The 26,183-nt window shown below is 44.0% G+C and overlaps 1 protein-coding gene across 1 annotated transcript in view; it reads right to left on the bottom strand.

Moving 5' to 3' along the window:
• Nucleotides 1–3,472: 3,472 nt before the first annotated feature.
• Nucleotides 3,473–26,183, bottom strand: part of JCAD (junctional cadherin 5 associated) — a 43,684-nt gene continuing 20,973 nt past the window's right edge. Inside the window, 3 exon segments of the mRNA XM_033106019.1 lie at nucleotides 3,473–6,192; nucleotides 12,387–14,258; nucleotides 14,261–16,158. Of these exon segments, the coding sequence (XP_032961910.1) occupies nucleotides 6,158–6,192; nucleotides 12,387–14,258; nucleotides 14,261–16,158 (3,805 nt within the window). The 3' untranslated portion in view covers nucleotides 3,473–6,157.

The following is a 26,183-nucleotide window of genomic DNA, read 5'->3' as shown; positions in this document are numbered from 1 at the left end:
CCTTGGGCTGCCTGCCAGGCTCACGAACACCCGTGCCCTACTCTAACCTAAGGAAAATATGTTTGGGAGAATTCAATACTGTCAGTCTCTTGGCTGGTCCACAACTATCACGAGGGGGAGAAAAGCATGATAAATTACTGGAATGGGGAAGTGGACCACCCTGGTGAAAGAAATAATGGCAGGGCTCCCTACCCTTGCGATAACCCAGTACTCAGCCACGTACAGCCAGAGTTTTCAAATCATTTTTCTCCTGGACCCTTCTGGCAGGGCAAAAGACGCTATGGACTTCCAATTTTTTCCAAAAAAAAAAAAAAAAAATGGAATTTTAGAGTTGGAAGAAACCAGCTAGTTTATTTCAATCTTTCTTCTCTACTTATGAAATGTCTAGAGAGAACAGGGGAGGAGGCCATGGTCACAGCTCATTAATGCAGAGACAGGCCCAGGACTGGATCCCCTAATTCCTAGGTGGCATATTTCATCTTACAATATTAATTTGGTCAAGGGACTTCTTTTCCAGTTATAGTTTAATATGTGGATTCAATTATCAACCAACCAGGAATAGCTATTACTGTAAACCCCACATCTCAACATGATCTGAAATTCTAGACTACTGAGAGGGCCCTAGAACCCTGGAGCTTTGACACCTACACATGTGGAGCCAAGGAAGGAACAAGGACAAGTCTGCAAAAGCTAATGGGAAAGAGAAGGAGCTTAAGTTGGAAAGAAGGAGCAAACATTTTAAAACTCAGGAACCACAGCTTACACATTTATTGGACCGCCAGAAACACACTGAGAGCATGATGACTATCGAATGTGCCTCTGCTTCCAGAACTGTGACACTAGAAACAAAAGAGATAAATCTTTAAACGAAGACCAAGGCTTGGAAGTAAAACCTACAAGCTGCCTGTTCCCTGAAAGACATTCACTTTCCAGTGTGGCAGGGGCTTTTCTATGTATTTGATTCTTATATTCAAGGAGTCAGAGAAGCAGCTGGGGAAACAGAAGCTGGAGAAGAGACATGTGGAAGACCACATGGTTAGTGATGGAGCCCAAACTCAAGCCTACTCCCCAAAGTGACCCCAGGTCTCTTTCCATATCAGCAAGGCTTTGTGGGAAATGCAGAGAGGAGCTTTACCGCTCAGGAAACACTTGCTGGAGACCACAGGTGCTGGAATTCCTTGGGCCACCAGTCCCTGTATTACTGACACCATCTGAGCTGCATCCCGTGGAGTCTGCTGCCCTCCGGCACAAGCCTTAAGGCTTACAGGGCAGCTCTTGCACCCACAGCCAAAGACAGTTGACACAGACTTTCATGCAAAATCTTTATTTGGAACATGTGTGTTACTGAGCAGGTCAGCCATCCTGAAATTGCAAGAGTCTTTATTTACATTGTGCAGAGAAATACAAGAGCTCCTTGATGACATTCATCTTTGCTTTGCTGGTGTTATTTGTCTTCACCCACCTTCACCTCTCATCACCTTAAGGTACTGCCTGTTCTGGGGGCGATGACCACAGCTGGCTACCGGCCATTACCAGTTGTCTTTTCCTGGGACCCTCTCTACCTGCCTTAAGTATTAATGGTGCCCAAAGAAACGCTGAGCAGGAAGTTTCTGTGGGGTTACAGGGCTTTGTCTTCACCAGATTTTAGAAGTTCTTGTGTTTGTTGTTGTTGTTGTTTTGAGTTGCTTGACCTTAGCTTTCCTGTCAGGCCTGAGTGTGAGGGATCCAATTTCAGCTGACTCAAGTGGAGAGTAAGTACCTCATGGATTTTAAAATCTGTAGGTTACTGCTTTTCCCCCTGGCCAGGACAGACGGTTTTCACTTCTACTTCCTGCCATATACTTCTCAACCTGAACTTGCCTTTGTCATCCTCCCTCTTGCTCTGTGACAGTGAAAGGCACATCTCGGCCCTGCCATGGGGCGGTGAGAAGGGAAGCAGGAGACAAACTGCGGACCCTCGGGTCCAGCTGTTAGCCCCAGCGGGCCTGACTTCCACACGGGGAAGGAGCTCCTCTTCTAGGGAGACTCCTCCTCACCCCCAATCAGGGGATTGGGATGAACGGCAGGACTTGCCTTTGGGTTCACGTTGCAGTGAGTGGCCACAGCACAGGGACCTCCCTGTCCTCCGTAGTGAATACAGCTGTGACAGGGGGCTCTCAAAAGTCAAAGCAGGAATCTGCAGGCGCTCTGTCTGCCTCGCCACACTGCTGATGAACCCGAGGACTGTTTCCACGGGCAGCTTGCTCAACTACACCGACCTTTCCAAGAGGCCTCAATCCGAATTACAGTCTTAACCACCCCTTAACGTGCAGACTTGGGACCATTCTGTTTTCAATGTTCTTTTATCATCTCCCCCTTCTTCCCTTGTGGGTCCCAGAGTACACCAACCCACACTGGGGGGCGGGAAGGGGGAAGGACCTCCCACCATGCTGACTCTTAAAGGTCACTTGAAATGTGTCTCTTAAATCCTGTCCTGAGTAGAACTCTCCTCCCCCACACAGATGTACAGAATCTGAAGTGAAGAACAAAACAGAAAGAAAATGCACAACTCCCCCAGGCCTGCTATAATGGCTTTTCAGATGAAGAAGGCTCCCACCCCTCACTCTACCCCTTACGCCGCATCTCCCCTGCACAGATGGATCGGCAGAACAATGGCCCAAACACTATCAAGTAACTGCTTACAAGGATTTAGAAAATTGGAAGTGTTCCTCTAAGCTCACATATTTAGACAGAGAATTCTGCTACACTGGTCACTTTCTAAGAGATGCTAACCTGACATTTAATTGTGTATTACTTAACCGTTTTAAACAAAATAACAACAAAAACAGTGCAAGCGCACAAACCTAACCTTTGGGGAGTCACACGTGAAATGGCAGGTTAATCCGAGCTTCCATCAGTCCTGTTTGTTCAGAACTGGGAAGTACCTGTGTCAACAGCAGACGAGCTCATCACTTTTCCTCAGAAGCCCTAAACCAAGCTGCTGTCAGGGTAAGTCATTTTGCTGCTGCAAAAAGTGGTTAGAGTCTAGATTCAGAGTGACTGGCATTGAAGCACTTGAACTTCCATTAACAACAACACTTCACTAACCGTCAAGTGGAATAAGAAAAGTTCCACTTAGAATTTCCACATGATTCAAAACCTCAACCTGTAATTCTAGTATGGACACTGTGATCTCAGAGAGTAGATACAGTTTTAAGGGACTTTTCAGAAGGAAATCCAAATTGTCACAAACAACAAGGCAAAAAAATTCTGAAGATGCAGTCAGGGGCTGTGCATCTCAGGGAGGAGTTTTCTGTCGTTTGCAGAAATGTAAGGTTTAAAATCATAATAAAGATATGTGGTTTTCAATTATTCAGAAATTTTCTTCAAAGAGGTCATTAGAGCTATATTACCAACATTTCCCCCTTCTTTTGCAAATTAAGAAATACAAATACATTTAACATATGATTGCTCATATAATTTTCGGTCCAAATAGTCAAAATTAGAACTTTTAATTTTATAAGCCCCAAATGATTAAATACCAAAAGTAAGTCATACACATGAGAAAAACAATGACAAACACAAAATATGAAAAGATTTTTTCCAGTCACAAAATAATAATGAAGAGCTTTGTATGTATGAGAAATAGAAATAATATAAGAGTAATTAAGTTCAAAACCTCTGGGAAAGCTATTTTTGATTAGAGGCTGTTATTTACCTCAGAATATGCAAGTTTAAAAGTCCAATTTTCAAAGTTCCCCCTCCCCCAAACGCTTCCTGTACAGGCTGAAATCTAGAAATTAAGATTAAAATATTGATAATTTCAACTAAATTCAGAATCATTTCAGAAAGCTATGATGCAACAATTTAGAATAAACCAAAATAGAAGACTATCATATTTTGTTTTGTGATACACACAAGGTATAATACAATGTTTTTTTTTTCCCTTTAGGATCCTTCTATTTCTCTTGAAGAGTAAACTAAAATTTGATTCTTTTGATGAAAAGAGTCTTTAGACGGGATCAACAAAATTTCAAAGAGAGTCAGAACAGAGTTAAAATATATCTATATATATGTGTGTCTACCTTATATGTGCATATATATGTATCTGCGTATGTATACATACACACGTACACCTTCTTTCATTTGCAGTTAAATAGGGAAGCAGGACGCCCACAACGCCTCCAGGTAACCACCCTCGTTTAGTTCTACCAGAGAGATGACTTAAGTGAGTCACCAACTATAACAGAGTAAGCGACCTCTTTCCCACTAAATTTTTCCTGGGAAAAACAGTTTCAGCCATTCCTAACAGAAACTTGGCCCATCTCATTGTGTTGTGAAAGCGAGCGCCTATTATAACTTTTCATGAGCCAAAATCTGGAAAGAAGTGACTGTGAGTTATAGGTAAGAAACAAGACTGTAGATAAGTGTATCTGAAAAGATTTTTCAGAATTACTTAGATTCTGTGTTGTTTATTACAGTCCAAATACATTAAGTTCTTATGAAATAAAATCATATGGCGCAGATAAAAATAAAAGCCTGGTCAGAGTCGTTTTGGGACCAAATTGTAGACCACCCAACAGTTCACATTTTAGGAATTTGAAATGTCTAAAAATAGCTCAGGTGGTTTCTCAAAAAAATTTTAAACAAAGAAAAGAAAAAGAAAAAAAGAGGAAGATAATTAAAGAAATAGGGAAGGAAGGAAAGGAAAGAAAGGGAGGGAAGAAGGAAGGGTGGAAGGAGACAAGAACCACTCAGGAAATATGTTAGCTAATAAGAATACCTCACTTAGAAAGGAGGGACAAATGCATAAAAAATGCATAAACTTTGTGCAGGTTAATGCAATAGTAAACACAGTAGAATACATAGGCCTCATAATGCTTTTGTACTGGCATATATATAATGTCTCTAGCACTTTTAAAAATATGCAGAGACCAATTAAGGATCATTCTAGATAAAAATACATATTTCTCAAAGGGGCAGGGGGTGGGGTTGGGAGGAAAGTATGATCTCAGGGCAGATCCCCACAGATATACAAAGATGAAACTACACTTTTTGGTAAATCTTACAGATATGGCAGTAAAAATTGCTATAAAGACATTGGCTGGTTTTGAGAGGGTTATTTTCACAAATAACTCTACAGTTACATTTGTAAAAAAATTATTTCTGACAGTTTGATTAACCCTGTAAAATGTCTACATTGACATCCCTTTCTAAGATAAAATAGAAGGAGCAGAAGTGTGAATGGGTAAGGGATAGATGCTTTAAAGCAGACGTGAACTCTATCTGGGTCCCTCTCATACAAAGGGATACAGACTCTTAAATAAAATAATACTTCCTTAAAAATCTGCCGCCTAACAACTGTTTACATCATAGAAAAATAGCATTTTTGTAAAAAGAAATATAGTTACTTTGTTAAAATGGTCTATTTTAAACCAGTAATTATTTTTCATACAAAGAATTTCTAAACATCCATACAGGAAATAAAAATAGATAGATAATACTGAGTGCAAAGCAGACAATGGTATGTTTGCAAACGATCAAAGCATTTCATTACCAGATAAATAATACTCTTAGTACATCATAGTACGAGTTTTAATCTTTTCGGAACTTAAAAGATATTGCTTTTATTCTCTGATAGCAAGTTACTTGTAAGTAAAGTTCCTTCCAGCTGCAGAAGGCCAAATTGATTAGAAATGGATCAGATATAGTCATTCACATTTCCCTAAACTCAAAGTGCAGAAACACTAGGCAACAGCCTATGTCCCAAGCTCCTTAAAATGAGCACGGACAGCAGGCCCTGGAAATGCAAAGGGGAATTTATGACATTCACAGTACTTTCAAAACCATTCACTGTATCGTCCATGTCCAAATTGTCAACTGAACCATGATGGCTAACCCCGACATTCAGGAGAGTCTAAGCGACTCTTTTCTAAATATAGGTATTAACTCTTCATGCTGTAAAAACAGATGGTCTCAATGAACTGCTGCTTTATTTCCACAAAGCTATTCTGTAGGGATGAGGAGTTTCCTGGTGGTAGTGGTAATGGATGTCGTAGTGCACTGAAAGCCGGCCGTTTCCAGCTGATAGCCCGCCCGGCAAGCTGGCTGGCAGATAAAATCAGAGAACAGTCAATTAGCAAATACTTCGATTAGCCCACACTTCACTGGCATCTCATCACACCCTCTCCACTCTGCTAGGGTCATAGGAATCTGTAACAAAGAAAAGACAGAAAAGAAAATTAGTGGGATATTCAACTGGTCTTTCTTAGACCATAATTTTAATGGTTTAATTCTTAGACCATAAATAAGTATGTTTAGGGAGCAAAATCCACAAGTGTATGAAAGCTACATAATTTTTAGACATTTCAACAATCTTGTTTTCACTAAGGAGTAAAAAAACTATCATCAAAAGGCTGTTTTAAAGTGACAGATGGAAAAATGTGAGTTGCTTAATATGTTGATGGTCCCTTCCTGCTGTTCATAGTGAAACATAATTAACTTTAAATGCAGTGCTTGTTAACCAGCAGTGGCTGATGCTAAGAACTGTTTAATTCTTTTTTTATAAATTTCAACTCTAATGAAAGCAGCTTTACAATGTGCATCTTTGTGATCAAACGCTGTCCCTGGAAGGCTTGAAGACACTGAAATCCTGACTGCTTGGCCTTAATAAGAGGCCCCCTGTCTCCCACCTTCACCAGCCAGCAGGCAGGGTTGCCACACAGATCCATTTTATAGCCCACACTGGAAAATCCCCAACTGGGCCCAGATGTCCTGCGTTTCCCAAATGGGGCACCATACAAAGAACAACAGTCCCAAACTGCCATTAATGCTGCAGCCTAGTGATGCTAAGTCAGGGATTCACAGATCTCTGGTTCCAGGCCAACCTGAAGCTCACACATGTGCCACCTGTGGTCAGAATTGCCTGCAACAGCAGCTCCGGACTTTTTAAACAAAACACGTAAGAAATCTGGAATGGTACAATTTGATAGTTATAAAAACTATCACAAACAATCTCTTCTCAAGTCATCTGGGCACGTGCATGAAGGCCACACAGATTCAAATTTCTCTAGCAGTGTGTCCTCCTCACACCTTCTCAACTTAGGCACGATACACTTACAATCCAATACTACCAAGATGGGATTTCCAGCACTCTGACTCATTCATTACAAACCAGATAGGACAGTCTCCATATTTGGGAAAATGAGCCTGCTGCTCCTAAAATGTGATTTGCTACCCAAGTGCCCATCTGGCTATAAAGCAAGCAAGAGTTCACATGAGTGGGCGCCTTCTGATATCTTACAAGCAACACCACCCAATGGGACAACACAGGATGTTAACAGTTGAGCGCCACATTTTTGTGCTCCATCAGCCTCCCCACGAGCTGCTTCTGAGAGGGACTGCCTGTGAGCAAAGATGTCCTTTTCTCCACTGAGAATGAGATGGATGGTCGCTAACAGATGACACTGCGGAAAGGACACACTTTCGGCTAGTGAGAGGCCTGGAAAAGGTCTATCTTCTATTAAGCTTCAAGTTACATAGACACTGGGCATTGACCAGCTCCCTCAGAGCCAAGGACATGGGGACACCGCCACAGAATGTGACTGCACCCTAGAGCCCCACTGTTGAAGCTGAAGGCCCAGAGACAGGGCGGGGAAACGAATCCCGTAGAACAATGGGTCTTCTTCAGATCATGGGGGGCGGGGTCTAGGTCCAATAAAAATATAATATGAGCCACATAATGTTATTTTAAACTTTCTAGTAGCCATGTTAAAGCAAATAAAAGGAAACAGGTGAAATTAATTTTAATGATGTATTTTATTTCACCAAATATACGCAAAATATTATAATTTCAACAGGTAATCAATATCAAAATTACTGAGAAATTTTGGATTTTATTTTTTTGTACTAAGCCTTTGAACTCAGGTGTGTAGTTTACACTTACAGCTATCTCGATTTGGATGAGCCACATTTCAAGTGCTCAGGAGCCATGAAGAAGTGACAGGGGGCGACTACACTGACCAGCCTGGGTCTAGGGAACAGAGAAGTTACCGAGTATTTGGAATCCTGGCTCCTGTGCGCAACATTTCAGGTGAAGACAAATCACTAAGGCCTGCTCTGGCGGATAGTTCGTGTATGAATACCCCCGAAAGCTACTGCCCTTGAAGATGTGCTAATGTCTAGCCTTCTAATGGCATTATGTGGCATCGTGAAACCTCCCCAGAATTCCCCCACTGTGGCCTTGAGGCTGTGGTCGCTCCTTGTTCTCCTCCTGCACTCACATTGCGAGAGTGGACAATGGAAGTTGATGGCACCAGCAGGTTCTGAACACTGACAGCGCCTGGGATTACATTCTGAACTGGAACATAATCCATCCAGTGGAGATGGGACTCTGTCACCTGAATTACTTTTGAGCTGATTTCCTAGCCAGAACCTGAAAAGATGTTAGCTTGAATGCCCATCTTTAAACTGAAATGAGGACACTTTATGATACGATGCTACCAAACAACAAAGATAATAAAGTTATGGAAGGGTAGGGGGGAGTGGTTATAGATAAACATGGTATATTCTTGTCTTAAAATTCCAGCACAAAATCTGAATTTAAGTGGGCTGTGCATTCAGGAGCAGTGAAGTGGTTCTGGCACTTTGGGGGGACAAAAGCAGGAGTGATCATGGTGGGGATGGAGATGAAGATTTTTGTGTTTAAAATGGTAAAATATATCAAAAGAAAACCAAAGTCCAAAAGTATGTCAGCAACAAAGCTACAAGGCTTTATTCTAATTTGTGAAGCAACAGTGAGTAGAAAATTTAACATATGTTAGAAGTTTTACTACCTCAGGCATGTGACCTCTCTAAAGGACTCGTTTGAATACTAAGGTCTGGTGGGTCACATGAAAGGCCAGTGGAGGTTCATCTGGGCCGCTGCATGTGTAAGAAATCTTCCCTCACAGCGCCCTACCGGGCATTAACTTAAGAATGCCCGAGGGAGCCGTCTGTCATCATGACTAGCTCCCTGCCTTCAGCTTTTTGATCATTGTATTGTGTATTAACAAACACAGCAGAAGGAAAGGAGAAAAAAATTTCTCCCTGTAAGTATGGTCTTAAAAAATAAAAATAATAAGGTCATGGAGGAGGTGTTTTTAATGGCTAAAATTAATTATGTACGGGTTTTCAGATACCTATCCCACCCCATTCACACGCCAAATGTCAGGCTAATAACTGAGGGACTGCTTCATTGAACTAGAAATTCTATCCTATAAAATACTGCATAAAATATGTGGCCATGGAGTGAGACACAGAACTCTTTACAAACTGGTGTTTTATTTTAACAGGATTTGTCTTATTTTAAAGTCCTTATAATTCTCAGGATGAGGTAGGACTGATAAAATCATCTTGATTTTATAGATAAAGAAGCTCACTTTAAAAGCCTATGATTTCTTTTTAACTAGCAGGGCGTATTTGGGGGAGGAGGTGGACAGGGGAAGAGGAATCCTGCTGAAGCCTAATATATCTTCTCCACAGCTCCAAACATGGGCGCTGTAACACTCTTTCACCATAATGGCAAAGGTTCCATCTTCTTAGTGTGCTCATCGTCAGCAAAACCACATTTGTCAAATGAGATGATCCCCAAGAGGGCCCTGACACATTGGTTATTTCAATAATGTAGTATTTTGCATAAGGAACAGAGCAACATTGGCTAACACTCCTAAGAATCATACTGCATTTCTGGGAAAACTTAAAAAGTGCTAAGTATATTTTTTTTGTTTAACAAAAATTTCTGAATTCTTCTAGCTGAAACAAGCAATCTTTTCCATCTACTTTTAAATCCTTGGATTTCATCCTCACTTATATGGTCAATTAATCTACAACAAAGGAGGCAGGAATATACAATGGGGTAAAGGCAGTCTCTTCCAGTGGTGTTAGGAAAACTGGACAGATAACATGCAAAAAATGAAACTGGGTCACCTTCTTACACCATGTACAAAAATAAACTCAAAATGAATTAAAGACTTAAATGAAAAACCTGAAACCATAAAACTCTAGAAGAAAACATACGCAGTAAACGCTTTGACATTATGGGTTTTAGAAACACCTTTTGGATATGGCTCCTCGAGCAAGGGCAACAAAAGAAAAGGGGACTTTCAGTTTGATGGGACTACATCAAACTAAAACTTTTTTTGCACAGCCAAGGAAACTATCAACAAGAGGAAAAGACAGCCTAACGAATGGGAGCAGATATCCACAAATGATACATTCAATAAGGAGTTAATATCAAAATATATAAGAAACTCATATATTTAACTTAAATATAAACTCATATATAAACTTAAAAAACCAAAAAAAAGATATCAAACAATCTAATTAAAAAATGGGCAGAGGACCTGAATAGACATTTCTCGAAAGACAAGATACAAATGGCCAACAGACATATGAAAAGATGCTCAATTCAACTAATCATCAGAGAAATGCAAATTAAAACCACAGTGAGCTATCACCTCACACCTGTCAGGATGGTTATCATCAATAAGTCAACAAACAACAAGTGTGGGTGAGGATGTGGAGAAAAGCGAACCCTTTGCACTATTGGTGGGATTGCAAATTGGTGCAGGCACTGTGGAAAACAGTATGGAGGCTTCTCAAAAAATTAAAAACAGAACTACCTTATGACCCAGCAATTCCACTTCTGGGTATTTATCTCAATAAAACAAAAACACTAATTCAAAAAGATACATGCACCCCTATTCAGTAAAGCATTATTTACAATAGCCAACAGACATATGATATAGATATAGATGCAACGTAGGTGTCCATTAATAGATGAATAAAGAACACGTGATTTTATATATATATATCACAGAATATTATTCAGCAATAAAAAAGAATGAAATCTTGTCACTTGTGACAACATGGATGAACCGCAAGGGTGTTATGCAAAGTGAAACGAGTCTGACAGAGAAAAACAAATATCATATGATCTCACTTATATGTGGAAGCTGGAAAAAAAAAAAGGAATAAACAGAACAAAACAGAAACAGAGCCATAGATATAAAGAATAAACAGAAGGGGCGGGGGTATGGGAATGGGTGAAATAAATAAACAAACAAGAATAACCACAAAGTTCAAAACTTACTTGGAAACAAGTTAGAGGAAGCTGAAAGAAATATTGACATTCTGAACTCTGAAAATGGAGATGTTTAGAGGACTTCCGTCCTCATGGAAAAAGTCAATAGATAAATAAATAAATCCATCCTTGGATTTCACAATAGGAGACAGAGCAGCAAGGTGGGGGGACCACCCTGTTGGGATGGCACAGGAAGATGGAAGAGCCGGCCAGGCTCAGATCAGACCGGGGTCTGAGGGCAGTGCTCTAACACCTCGTGGGGGCACAGTTTTCCCCTCACTGTAAAAAGGTCTGAATTAATGATTGAAGGTCTCTTTTAGTCTGTGATTTATGATGTGTACCTTTTGGTAACTACTTCAACTCTCCTTTTAACCATGTCTATGATATATATATAATTGATAATCCCCAGCCCCTGAAGAAAGTGGCTAAAACAGACATGCCGAGAGTTCTCCTGGCCGGTTTGTATCAGAGCCAAGATAGTGAAATTGCATTTGAGGAAACTCACTGTTACTGTCATTGGGAACCTGCCTTGTAGCTTTATGACTCAGAAAAGGATCTTGACGACGTGTTACGGTGGGAGGATGGAGAGGTTCAGAGGCCTGCAGGATGCGGTTGGCAAAACCATCTCACCTGGGATTTTGAAGTCCGAACTTAAGAGAACTTTAAGAAACAGAATTAATAAGTGACCTTTTTGGGGGTGGGGTGTCAAAAAAGTTAATTTTGTATACTAAAGTTTCATAAATGGTATGGTAGTGAAGACAGATAAAAATGGGGTGGGGAACAAAGGATTTTGGAAGGTGAAAAGGTAAGACATAGCATCATGGGGCAGATGGTTTATTTAACCTTATTACTAGGTTAATAAGAAGCAATGAAGGTTATTTGGGTGAATGCCTGCTAGTTTAGGAGAGAGTATAGAGCACAAGTGCTATGGTCTCCTACAAGATTTATCAAGGTGCCTGCACCAAAGATGGAATGCTTTATTGATTCACCTCTTCACAGTAAGGGAGCCAACAAGTTGCTTATATGGGTATTTTTACATAGTTGTTTACATAGATCATTTCTATAAAGATATAATCATTTAAAATACATTACAAGATCTTGATTTTTAAGGAAAGCTTCTAGAAAATTCCTTGTAATATGATGAATTGTCTGGTACAATAATTCACAAAGTGAACCTGATCTATTCTGAATATGCAGATTTTTATTATCCATCAACCTGGTATTTCTTATGTCCCAAGGACACCAAATTAATAGTGAACATCTGCCTGCTTGCCTGACTCCTCACCTGGGCACCAGAAGTCCTGATCCACGGTCCTCTTCTCCCTGCCTGCTGCCAGGTGCCTGTTTTCTTCCCATGAGAGGGCGCCCTTGGAGACAGAGAGCCCATTTTCCTCCTGACAGGCCAGGTCCTCAGTGGTCAGAGACACCAGGCCTCCGGGTGGCACCCCAGGCCCCCTCTCAGCCTTGGCTCCCTTGCCTTCCTCCATGGAGTCGGCGCTCCGAGAGCTCAGGAGCCTCATCCGAGACACAGAGCTCACCTCTTTCATTCTCATCAAGCGGTCAGCGTCAGCTCTCCTAGGCGGGGAAGCCAGTTTCTCTTGTAAACTTTCAATCACTTTGGAAGTGCTTCTCAGCTTCTGTGAGCCTGCCACACTTGGAGTCCTTTCTATAAAATGGAACAGAGTGGACCTGAAGGGTGGTTTTGTCTCCACATCCTTGTGAATGAAAGGCGTGGACTCCGGGGCCCTAGCGGGAGGATCGGGGTTGGGGGCCTTGCTGGGGATGGCTCCGTCCACACCTGAGCGCTCAGAAGTCCAGGGAGCCCGTCGGGCACTGTCCCTTTCCCCTACAAAGAGAGGGCTTTCAGTCCAGCCACACTTTCTCCTGCCATAAAAGGCATCAGTGCACACTGTGGGGTTATCTGGCCGTGTTGGATTGGATACTGGCTCCTCCCTGGGGGACGCCGGCCTGCGGGCACTGCCGTCAGGCTCGGGGTGATGGTTCTGTCCTTTTCTCCTGGTGCCTGGCAGCAAGGACTCCACGGCCACATCGATGCCCAGGATCCTCACAGCCCTCGCTTGAAGGGACTCGTTTGGGGGGATTTCTATTGCACTCGCGTCACCTGAAGACCCATCTAACTTATTGGCACTCTGCTCTTGTGCCAGGGTCAGCCCCACAGACCTCAAGTCGGGTGCCGAGAGTCCCCGGGATTTGCTGGCAAGAGAGAGACGGACCACCGTGTCCCTGTCCTGCCCACCACCGGCCTTCACAGGGGTTCCTGATTTGCTCAGCTCCATAGAACTTGAAACACTGGGGAGTTCCTGCCTTTGCTGGGGCTCCCTCAGTTCAGCTGGATCAGACACTGGTTTTGTGTCACCTGACCTAGAAGACGTCATTCTTTTCACAGGACCTGGGCTGACCGCGAGCTCCTTTATTCTTTTCTTGATCTCCTGGTTTCTCTTCTCTGTAATCCAGCTTCCATGTGCTGACAGCAACGCTTCACCTCTGCTGTCTTCTGCCTGTGGAGGGCCCGGGGATTGAGGACGGGCACCCAGGTGGTGGATGGCAGGCTTCTGCTCCTCACTCCAACTCTCAGACTTACTCTGAACTCTTCCCGACCTCAACACGAGCTCCTCCTGCACCGGCCGCCTTGGCGGTTCCTCCGTTCTCCTTTCACGGCTGGCATCACTGCAGCCCATATTATTGGCTGTGGAGTCAGCAGGGTCTTGCAGCTGCCATTCTGTCTCACTGTCCTCACTGCGAGTGCTGCTATGACTGCTCTCTTCCTCTTCCTGAAGCTCCTTGTTAAAACTTTCTAACTGACTTATCAAATCCCAGGGACGTCGGCTAACTGGTTTTAAAAGAAACTGACCAAACAGCTGTTGACTGTTGCAGGGGCCTGTGGTCGCCCCCTTCACCACCTCGCCCCTAGGCACGGGGCTGCCTCCCTGTCCGGGGCCATCCACACACACCTGACTCTGGCCCGCCTTTGGCACAGGGGCCTGGTTCACGGAAGAGGAAGTCCTTGAAAAAGCACTGTAGCTGGAAGGGGTGAGGGACAGTTGACCTTTGAGGTGATGAGCATTTGGCCTCTGGTTTTGGTCACTGGCAGCTAACGCCATAGGCATCTGAGCTTCTGAGGCAGCAGGATCTAGAACGGTGAAGTCAGCACCGCATTAGGTGACCGTCCCGACGTTTCATCAAGGAGGGGCTGCAGGCTTTTGGATTCCTCGCTGAAAGTGGTCTGTGTTTGCTGATCTCTGTAGTGGTGCCCTGGCCACGAGCCAGAGGACTTGAGTTCTCTGTGTTTCACAGGGTGAATGAATCTGAGGTCATCTGTTTGTTTCCCTTCTCCTGGGTCCCCCAGACCTTGTTTTTGGAACTCTGTTCTCCCAGCCATGCTTCCTGTGAGGGCTTGCAGTTCCAGGTCGGTGGAAGACATGCTCAGCAGCCTCTGCTCCTGGAGAGCGGCACCCTTATCAGCCCCAGGCTTTGTATCCGCGCTCTGCTTTAAGTCATTGTTGTTGGTATCTGTATCTGGCAGATGCGATTCTGACTTAACTGGGATGGAAACCAAGCAAAATATTGTCTCGTTCATTTTTTTCTTTGAACTTTTCTTGGTCTGAATCCCAGTTTCAAACTTTTTGAGCTGGGTTCGGGTTTCGCAGGTACTCTCGCCCTGGGGGTGTGGGGAGGAGACTTGGCTTTCTGCTTGTCCATGCTGGCTGCTGCTCACCTCAGGCCACTGTCCTCTCGTAACACAGTGGTCTCTTTGGTCAGGAAAGCCACGATTTTCTCCATCCCTGGGGAGCTGGCCCCATGGCCACAGGGGGCTGGGACTGGCAAGGACGGGGCCTTTCTCACTCCCTGATGGGGGCATCATGCTCTGTGGGTGCAAAACGGCACCGTCATGGTACATGTATCCATGAGCTGGCTCTGGGGCACAGACCGAACCAGAGCTGTACAATTTCTCATCCATCTTTATTTCTTCACAGAAACCCTGGGGTTGGGCCAGTTTAATATGTCGTATCCGTGGGTCGTCAAAGGGAATATACAGAACGGAGCCGTCGTAAGCAGTGGTGGGACGGGGCTGTTGAGGGAAACTTCGGGGAGAGCGTGGGCCGGCACCATACTCACTCCCACTCCCCAGGGAGCCAGAAGGAAGCGGACAGCTGCCCGTGGCCTCTTCCGCTGGATGATGACGATCACCACACACAGGCCTGGGCTCCAAATCCTCCAAGTAGGGGTTCGGGATGTGCTGGGGTGGCGACCTGTACGATGGCGGAGGCACGTACACTGGAGGCTCCAAGCCCGAGTCAGGCAGGCAGAGCTCCTGCCTGGGGTCGTGCGCTTTGGTCAAGCAAACGATGCTCAGGTCTGTCTGCTGGCTGTCCAGGTAGCCGCTGTTTTCCACTCCTCCCCTGGGATGTTGGTGGGAATCATAGGCGGGAGGCTTGAGAAGTCTCCCAAACTTTGGCCGGGAAAAAGGGACCGAGGAGCCACCCTTCTCAGGGTTTCTTGTGGATTCCAGATTGGGGGCACCATTTGAAGGGTAAAATGGCATTTTAGGGACACCTGGTAAACGCCCATCACTTAACGGAATTTCCATGCAACTCAGACTCTCGGGAGAGAGAACTCTAGGCAACGACCGGGATTTCCCTTTGCTTTGGGAATTCAGCACATGTTCTCCTCGCATGAATGGGTACAAATCTTGAAACAATTTTTCCCTGTCACCGTCAGACATCTGTCTCCCTAATTTCTTTGGCTGGTTCCAGCTTTCCAGGCTCACATTCTGCCACTTGGCAGGACCCTCCATTCTTAGCTCTTCTTCCCAAACTGCCTTCTTCGTCACATTCTCTGTCCTTCCTCCAACTTCCCATGGACCCTCCCTTGCGTAGACTGGCAGACTGTGGGCTTGGGCCATTCCGCTGACCTCCAGGTCTTCTCGGTCCCTTGGACCCAGCAGGCCACTGACCTCCTGTCCTCTTCTCCAATAGGCGTGATTGTGACCGCTCTGGGGCTGAGAGGACCACGCTAGCATGGGTTGATGATAAAACCTACAAAACAAAGAGGCACGGAAATTACACCGAGGGAGGAAGCATACGGAAGAAACATGCAGTTCTCTGCTTCTGTGACTGGTGTTCCAAGTCAAACGTAGGTCAGTACTTTTGAAAATCAGATTCTCAACCAGAGTACTTGTCGACTTTAAAGAAAGCACATCCCACTAATTATGGCTGGAAGGCAGCCACTGTTTTGCCATCCAAGGGCCTAGGAGTGGCAGCAACAGGCTGCCCACAACAACATTAGGACACAGTTATACGTGAGAGATGCCAAGGCGCTCAAAACTTTGAATGCCCAAGGGAGCAAGGGTAAACCCGAGAGCCATGCTTCTCAAGTGTAGCCCCGGGACACTGGGCGTCCATTCCCAGCTTAGTGCAGACCACTGAGCTCTCCAGGAGTGAGTGTGGGGACTTGCTCTTCACGACCCTACCCTATAGCACTGATTCCTTAACTTTAGTGCATGAAGGACTCACGACAGGGGACCCACCCCCAGTTCTAATTCAGCAGGACTGGGTGGGGCTCCATAATGTGCATTTTCCATTATTGTGTAAGTTTCAGGTATACAACATTCTAATTTGACATCCGTATACACTACAAAGTGATCACCCCCAAAAGTCTAATTATTATCTATCACCAAACAATTCATTTCTTTCCCCGCTTTGGTAACCCCTTTCCTCTCTGGTAACCACCAATCTGTTCCCTCTATCTATGAGTTTGTTTTTGTTTTGTTTTGTTTGTACATTTAAACAGTGGACTACTACTCAGCCACTAAAAAGAATGAAATCTTGCCATTTGTGACAACGTGGATACAACTTGAGGGTGTTGTGCTAAGTGAAATAAGTCAGACAGAGAAAGACAAATACCATATGATTTCGCTCACGGATGGAATATAATGTGCATTTCTAACAGGTCCCCAGGTGATGCTGGTGCTACCGGTTCCCGCACCCCACTTTGAGAACCATCACTGCTGGTTGTCCAGCCTGACTGCACATTAGCATCCAGAGGGGCTTCACAGCTCCCGATGCCCAGCCAGTATCCTAGCTCCACCGTGTGAGAATCGTGGAGGCAGGGGTGGACCAGGCCTCAGAGTTTTTCCAGGTCCCCAGGAATTCCCAGTGTGTGGCTGAGACAGAACCACAGCCTCGCAGAGTTCCCACACTTCCCTGATGGTAAGAATCACCAGGGGGTCACTAAAGACACGTATTAGCAAGTCTCTCCCCCTGGAAGTCAGCTTCAGTAGGTGTGGGTTAGGGTCCAGGTGGCTGTATTTTTAACAAGCACTCCAGGGGAATCGTATCTACAGATGCTGTGGAACATACTTCCAGGGCTGAATGCAACTGACCAGAGGAATAGGGAGCACTGTCCACGGGCAGAACTCTCTGCCGGGAAGGAGGCAGCAGTATAAATGCCGGCCTCATTCCTGCTTGCTGTTCACCACCTAGCTGCATCTTAGAAGTTCCTTGGGAGCCTTTAAAAAATACCAATGCCCAGGGGATCCCCGCCCCAAATATTTGGATCTAATCCATTTAGTGAGGAGCCCAACACCAGTGGATTTCAATCTCCTCAAATGAGTCTAGCTGCACCCAGAGTTTAGAAACACTGTTCTAATGCTGCTAAAGAAAGAATCTAATCAACACTTACACTGTGCAGAAATGTTAAGCGACTGCCTACCAATGACCAGAGGTGAGGACTTTATCACAGAAAAACCATTAACTCACTGGAAGGAGGCTTGGAGCACTCAACTGTTCTGCTTAACCATGCGCCAAACAGAAAAAGTGTCAACTCTACAACAATTGTTTGTTTTTTAAATTATAAAAATATTATGTATTTGGTATTGAAAATTTAGAAAAATATAGGAAAGTACAGAAATCAAAAATCACTTATAATTTTTCTAACCAGAGATAGTTATTTTGATATACATCTTCTAGTCTCTGTGAGTGTGTGTGTGTATGTGTGTGTGTGTGTGTGTATTTTCAAATAGCCTTAGTATTCTGCTAGGAGTGTGGATTTATATGAACATTTCCCAACACTTGTAGTACGAACAGCTGACACTTACATAGTGGTTACCACGTGCTAGGTCCACACTAAGTGCTTTTAATACAGGAACTCATTTAAGCTTCACCAGCACCTCTCTGAGGTACGAACTACTGTCATTCCCATTTTACAAAGCAGAAAACCGAGGCACAGAAGCTCAGTAACTTGCTTAACACTAACATTTACTGGGCGCTATGCTGTGTAAGGCACTGTGCAAAGCATGCTAAATGAATTCTTTCATTAACTTTACAACCACCATTATTTCTCACTTTTACAGATAAGGAAAAAAGAGGCACAGAGAGGTTAAACAACTCTCTCAAGTCATACAGCTTGTAAGGAGTGGTGGGAAAAGAATTCAAACCCAAGTAGTGAGACCATAAAGCCCATTTAGTTAGCCACTCTGTTTTACTTCTTCCAGTGTAATGAAAATTTCCTCAAGTGCATAATTTTAATGGATGAATAGTATTCTATCATATGTACATGATTTATTTAACCATTTATACCACTGTTGGACATCTATGTAGATTATATTCTAAACCACTTTGAGGAACACTGTTGTTCACACACATTAAGCATGTCTCAGACTGTTTAGAATAAATCCATGAAAAAGGACTTAGTAGATCGGGGCATTATGTTATCCATATTATCAAACCTGACTTTAGATCAGCCATTCCAATTTATACTCCCAGCTGCAGTGCAGAAGAGAGCTGGTCTTGCTAAACCTTTCCCATCTCTGGTTATTACAATCAGTTTTTTTTTTCTTGTTTGCATTTCTTTGATCACTCGTAAGGTCAATTTTTTTCATGTGCCTACATGTCATTTGTGGTTTCAAACGATTTCTACAATACAGTCCACGTTTCAGCTGATAGCACGGTAGAGTGTAGATGGCAGAGAACGGAGAGGGCCTCCTAGGCTCCTATTTCTGTGCAACCACGGCATGTAAAGGCCTGGGAACGGAGCAACTGCTGGGATTGGGCTGGAGGAACACCATTCCCCACACACTGGCAGAAGGCTGCTGTTCTGCAGGAGCCTAGATGGTAAACCAATAGTAAACATCTATTACTATATTATTATTATTACTATTATGATTTTGGAATTACTTCTTTGCCTTAAAAAAAGTGAGGTTAGCTCTTCAAATCCTGCCTCCACCCCCACCTCAAAGAACTTAAAACAGCCACTTAAAACAAAGCTGAGTTATGGGTTGAAAAAGTAGAAAATATTTAAAATCAATTTGACGTAAACCATTTGCCTCTGAGCAGCCTAATTTCTTCTGCACTGGCTGCTCATACACAGTGCCAGAGGTCTTAACGCGGGGCGTGGTGGCAGGTCAATTTCTTTGTTGCTTTTGTTGTCATCAAAATCAGGTTTTCAACATTTAGGCTCTGAATGCTTAGCAGAGCACTTCTTGCGTCAGGTTCTCTTAGGTTGATGCAAAAGTAATTGCGGTTTAAAATGTTAAAAATAATTGCAAAAACCGCAATTACTTTTGCACCAACCTAATACCGTGTTGCCCCAAAAATAAGACCGGGTCTTCTATTAATTTTTGCTCCAGAAAACGCATTAGGCCTTATGTCGAGGGGATGTCACCCTGAAAAATCATGCGAGGGCTTATTTTCCAGTTAGGTCTTATTTTCGGGGGAACACGGTTGGAGGCTTAGTCATTATGGAAGCCACCTCCGCCCCCAAAGCACACCCGGGTGAGTCAGCCAATCACAGTCCAGAGCTCTGGAAGCCTCAGTCCCTTCCCTGAGGAAATCCTCTGTGACGCCCCACCCATAGCCTGAAAAACACTGTGGAAGTCCTCAGCACCTTCTGGCTACAGGATCCTAGACTCTATGCAAGGTCTAAGGGTGAGACTTAAAAAATGCAACTTAGTAAGAAGTTTCAATTGTCACAGATCCAATTATGAGAAAGTGAAATAAATCATTAGGAAATCTGTGGTTGATGCCCTGCGTCAAAGTCTACTTCCCTGCCTGTTCTTGAGCTCATGGTGAGTGGGCCTTATACACCACACGGCTTTAATAAGGACCATTCTTAGTCCTTATAAACATGTTCTTGGACTACCCGACTTTATGGAAGAAACCATACTGTGTGGCTTCTGCTCGTTTTCTCAATGCATATTCTGGTTTCTCGGTAAACATGTGGTGTGCTTAAATGCCAAGAGTGACTGAAATACCAAGGTGATGCTTGGATTCCAAGGTGATGTGTGTGCCACAAGCATAATCAGAAGACAAACAAAGAATGACATAAATAGGATAAGAATATAAACAGACTGCAACTACCTGCAAGTAATGTGGTCAGTTTTCTTCCCACCCAAAAATGTTACATTATTATCTTACCCTCTTTGTCAAAACGGTGGTAACTAATCAAAATGGCTAAGCATTCTGGATTAAACTTTTTTCTATTTGCCCAATGCACCAAAATCCCAATTTAAGGAAAACATAGATCATCTGGGAAATTTTAAATAGTCTATTTAAAAATCAGTCCACATGACACAGAAAACTAAAGCATTTATTGAACAAACATCTATTTTGTGCCTAGTATGAGCCTGGCTCTGACAAGCACAAGTGGACCCCACATGGTGATAGTTCTGGCAAAGTTCTCCTTCAGACAAGTTATCAAGTGTGGACAGTTACTGGCTTTGATATATGACGTCCATTACCAGCTAAAATATGTGCTACCTCAGATGGCTTCAAAGCCAAGAATATATTTTTGAACACCGTTGAGAAATAAGATGAAATCATTGCTTCTTTTTAAAAAATGAGACTAATAATTTACATTTTAAAAAAGTTAACAATGAGACATTTTACAAAACATGCTGAACACATTAATACAGGGTGGGAAAAAGATAAGGAAAGCAAAGTGGAATGCGATAGCCGAAATAAATTGTGGTGACAAGTTCAATGAGACAAGCAGAGTCTTTATACAGAATTCCTGGGAGAACAGAACAGAGATGAGACAGAAGTTACACTTGCTAACAGCTTCCATGCCTTATCACAGAAAAGAGACACGATGCCAACAAAACAACTGATAAAAGCTGTTTGGAAAATATTTGAAATACGAACATGTGAAAAACAACATGTCTAAAGGAAAACAGGCAAAGCTAGTCACTGAACATATAAAAGCTAATGATGAAAAAAGTAGGAAACATTTCTGTTAGTAGTTCACATGGCTCATTTTCAACCACAATACTGCCCTTCTTTTAAAAAGTAAAAGCCTACTTAGAATGGCAGTACTCGAATGGCTTTTAACCACGGTTTCACACGCTCCAGGATTACCCTCTCAGTGGACTCCCAGGTCTTTAGTTGCTGAACCAACTTGCTATCATCTGGGCATGCCACAGCCCAGCTTTGTGCCTGATACCCGGTGGTCATGGGAGAGATGCCCTCCCTCCTCCATGAACAAAATCCTGCACCTGGTCCCTGTGGGCAGCCCCCAAAGTCTAGTTAGCCGTGCTTCCCTGTGAGGTAGGGATGGAGGGTGGGAGGCCCCACTAAAGCGATCCCTGGCCCAGAGATTTCCTCCAGTTGCAGGTCTGCCAGCCTAGCACCTACCAGAGCTACCCACTGCCTTTAAACCTTGATGTGGAGTCACATTTTGGAACGGGGACAGCTGCAGCACTTTCCATTCTTTCAGAAGCCACTCCCTCCTCCAGATGGGTCAGTCTCACCCAGATGCACAGTCTGAGCACAAAGGTAGCACATGTCCCTTAAAGAACCTCACACTCTTCGAAGGAGAAGCTCTCTTCCTTTTGATGGGCAGAGAGGTGGAGGCATCTCTCGAGTGACTCCTATTCACCAGCCCCAGTGTTAGATGTCTGACATGCTTCTGTGATGGGCTCAGCCATCTGTTGTTACAGGACTTGCTCTTAAGGCTCTTTGAGCCTAGACGCCTGTAATTTTATTTCTCAGCATGTCTTGGTATATTCAACATATGACACTGTGTAAATAACCTCTGATACAGGGTAACAAAGAGACTACTTTTAGAAAGGGGAAATATGAGGTCAAGAGAAGATTAAGACTAAGGTATAGAGGTCAGCATCAAGTAAAGACCAGTCAGAAAAGATAAAGCTGCTAGATCCATAATGGATGGATACCACTCTTCAGCCAAGTTCAATCTGAACAAGAATTGCAAGCGCATTGGCACAGTTGTAACTAGAAAATACACAAATGCCTGGTCAGATTGTTAATGTACTATTATGCCTGCTTTTCAGAATGTCACAATAAATGAGCATAAATGATAAATAATATAGATTCAGTTAAAATAAAGTTCCAGGTAGACTATTTCGGGCGTAACTTTTGTGTTATTTTTTTAAAAATACACACACTTTATAATGGGTCTGGAAGAGGAGGCATAATAAATTGTTGGACATATAACTGATGCTTAATTTAGACATGAACAAGGGAAGACAGGAAAAACCTTCAAAGCACTCAGGGTATGGGTGCGCAGTGGTAACTAAGTAGATTCCCCTGGAAAACCACCTGCTGACACAGCAGATGGAAGCCCCTGAGTCTCCTGACTTTGAATGCCTGACCTTGGGTCTGGGTTCCACAAAGATGAACTCAGCATGGAAAAAGTCACTTTGGAAGCCATCCCTGCTGCCGTGCCAACTGCTCTGCCACAGGACCATGACAATGTGTTTCCCCGAAAATAAGACCTAACCGGAAAATGAGCCCTAGCCTGATTTTTCAGGAGGACACCCCCTGAACATATAAGCCCTAATGCATCTTTTGGACCCAAAATTAAGAGAAGACCTGGTCTTATTTTCGGAGAAACACAGTATTTAAAGAATTAGATGGCTAGAAATGGACATCTAATTTGTGGTTGCCAGCAATTTCCTGAATTCTCTTTGGGGTAGGAATTCAATGGACTTTGGTTCTGCAAATGTAGTAAAGACCTTTAGACATGCCATGTAAGTCAGAGACCCTGCCTCCGGGAGTGGTGCTTGCATTTTACAAGTTAGTAAGTGCACAGTGGGTGCTGGTGTGAAAGACTGAGCCATCTTAGAAAGTGTGGCGAGAATTCTCGTCTGCAAAAATCCAGGGACCAGGAAAACCACTCAATGAAGGGGATCTTTCTGAGGTTCACTCTCCATGTGGACCACTGCCAAATGCACACATAGAGAAGGAAAAGATGAGCGAAGTAGGAGGGAGTCAAGGAATACAACTGAAGGAAGAAGGACATGAGGCCTGCCTGGAAGGAGAAAAAGAATGTGGACGACAGGCGGGTGGGAACTGCTGGCAGGCCCCCCCGGGCAGGGCGGCCCCGGCTGTGTGCACTGTTACCCTCAGTGGAGAGAGCTAGAATCGCAGAGCGAATGCCATCTTCGGACAACAGCCTTCCTACTACTGAGCTTACAAGAGAAGAAAGCCTGCTTGACAAATTCCCATTTCTGACTTCCATTAGTTTCTCATTTAAATGAGATCACCTGCCTTCCTGATTAAAATGGCCAGGGGACACGGCTGAATCTGAATGGAAAGGCAGGAAGCCACTTGGGAGACACCTCTTCATTCCAGCAGCAGCCTCCCTAGCAGGGCAGACATCAACATTCCCAGGCACACGAGGATCCCGCGATGGATGACCCGCTCCCTCTATCGCAGACATCATCCTGTCTGTGTACCATCGCGAGTACAGGCGCCTACTCGAGCCTACAGAGAAGCTGACCCTCAGGGAGGGTCGTGTCAAGGGGCAGGAAGCAGCGGAGACTATGCGGATGTGCAGTTCGCAGCAGGTAAAGCCCAGGTAAATAAAGTCGGGGCAGATGGCTAACCTCCCTCCCTCCAAGATGTGGGCCTCCCCATCTGACTGCTTGGTGGCTGCACCTGCATTTACTACAGGTCACTAATCACCTTCTGACGAATCTCCTAGCTTTGGGGAGGAAAGGCTCAAATGGATAAGAGTGGAATGAAAAGACCGTCCCTGTGGTCAGGCATGGGAAAGCCCAGTGAACCTGCAGCCAGCCCCCAAAGAGGCCTACTAGCGGTCAGCACAGTGGTCAGAGCTTGTGGCGCCTGCACAGGGCTAAAGAGACCATGGGTGGCTTCGGGTTTCTCACTGCACCAACAGGGAGCAGTGTGGCAACGCTGCCAGGAGAGTGCAGGCATCTGCCCTGGGCACCCGTCAGATGGTGTGGTTTGAATGCCAACACCATGACTTTCTAACTGGATGCCTTTGCATCATACTTCACCCTTCTGTGCCTCTGATTCGTCATTTATACTGAGGGGATGGTAGTAATTCCTTTCTTTTTAAGTTTTTTTTGGAGGGACTAATGAGATAATACATTTAAACTGTTTAGCAGAGTGTCTAACACACAATAACCCTTGTTTGTAGCTATTATTACTATTATGAACCCAATTAAAATACATTCTCAGTGGAGCACATAATTTTGAAATTCTTTTCCTCACATCATCCGAGGAAGGTGGTGAGGGCACAGAGGACAGGAGAAGAACTGAGTGTTTGCCTCCTTGGCATGACGATTACTTTAGATCTATTGTCTTTTTCTGAGTCGTGCTCTATAGGCCTTCACAATCACCGGAAACGGTGATAGAGCTGATTGTCATAACAAGACTCTGCCCCGCGGTGCTGGCTGGTCTCTAAGGAAGAAGCTACACCCGTTTCCATAATGATGATGTACAACAAACCAATATTTAGTTTATGAAAACAAAGCAGGAAGAGCAAGCTGCAATCCATCTACTCTGACATAAACCCAATAGGTAAGGCAGATTAGGTCTGCATTTTCCTATTTAATAAGGATATATTATTTTTTTACCAAGTTAAAATAGCTTCACTAGTGTAGTCCATACGTTGCCGCCATCATGGACAATGGGAAAAAAAACAACCCTAGCTTTCACATTTCTATCACCACCCTCACTTTTATGCAGTCATTCACTTACTAAACGAACATTTATGGAGTACTCTCTGTGCCTCGAACCCTCTACTCTTTGGAAGGTAAGCTTAGAGCAGTGAGGAGTAGGGCAGGCAGCCACCAGGGACGAGCAAATGAGAGAGCCCGAGAAGCTGTGAAGAACGAGTCCACTCTCTCCATAGACAGACAAGGGCTCTGCACCCTCGGAAAGCTAACTAAGGCCCTCAGGTTCCACAGCTGGTACCTGGAGGTGTCTCAGCTAGAGTCTGTCTAGGCTCTTTGTATTTCATCAAGAATTCAGAGTTGACCTTGAACAACACAGAGGTTGGGGTGCCAACCTCTGTGTAGTCAAAAATCTGAGTATCACTTTTGACTCCCCAGTTGCCCCTTGGGATCCGCAGGGGACTGGTGCTAGGACCCCCCACAGATACCAAAATCCACAGACACACAAGTCCCCTATGTAAAACGGCAGAACAATGCATACAGTCAGCCCTCTGCATCTGCATATTTCCAGCTGCAGATCGAATATACTGCTTTCCATCCACGTTTGGCTGAACCCGCAGATTCAAGCCCATGTTGCTCAAGGGTCAACTGTAGTCACCCTTGAAATAAAGTGCCTGGAACTGAGGACCCACTCAGGTCTTTATTAGACCTCTGTTTCATATTGTTACCATCCAGTGTCTTTCCCCTGGGTATTTCCTAGCTTACTAACGAATCCAATTCTCTAACTAAAGGAGAAACTCAACACTAGCAATTCTCCTCTTGGTTATGACAAGGCCGTGCTGCTGAAGTCTTCCCATTAATTCTAGAAGTGCTTCCTTATCACCATTCTTCCAGAAGACTCACGTTCAAAGGGTCCAACCTGGTTCTTGTTGAGAGAAATTGGTGAAAGTGAAAAACATGAGAGCGTGTACAGGAGAGAAGACCGGGATCCAGGCACTTCTGGAAGGTTACACGACTTTTGAACAAGAACGAAGCACCTCAGAAGAAGGGTTTATAGAAAGACAATGGGAAATATAAGGGGTCTGAATCTTCATGTGTGTTCATGAGCACACCAACTCAAACAATTCAGACTTTTCTCTGTGAAGAGGTCAAAATAACAACACCTAACACTTAGGATAT

The sequence above is a fragment of the Rhinolophus ferrumequinum genome, chromosome 5, assembly GCF_004115265.2.
Source record: "Rhinolophus ferrumequinum isolate MPI-CBG mRhiFer1 chromosome 5, mRhiFer1_v1.p, whole genome shotgun sequence".
Taxonomy (NCBI): domain Eukaryota; kingdom Metazoa; phylum Chordata; class Mammalia; order Chiroptera; family Rhinolophidae; genus Rhinolophus; species Rhinolophus ferrumequinum.
The sequence above is the reverse complement of the archived record's forward strand: the minus strand, read 5'-3'. Positions and strand labels throughout refer to the sequence as shown.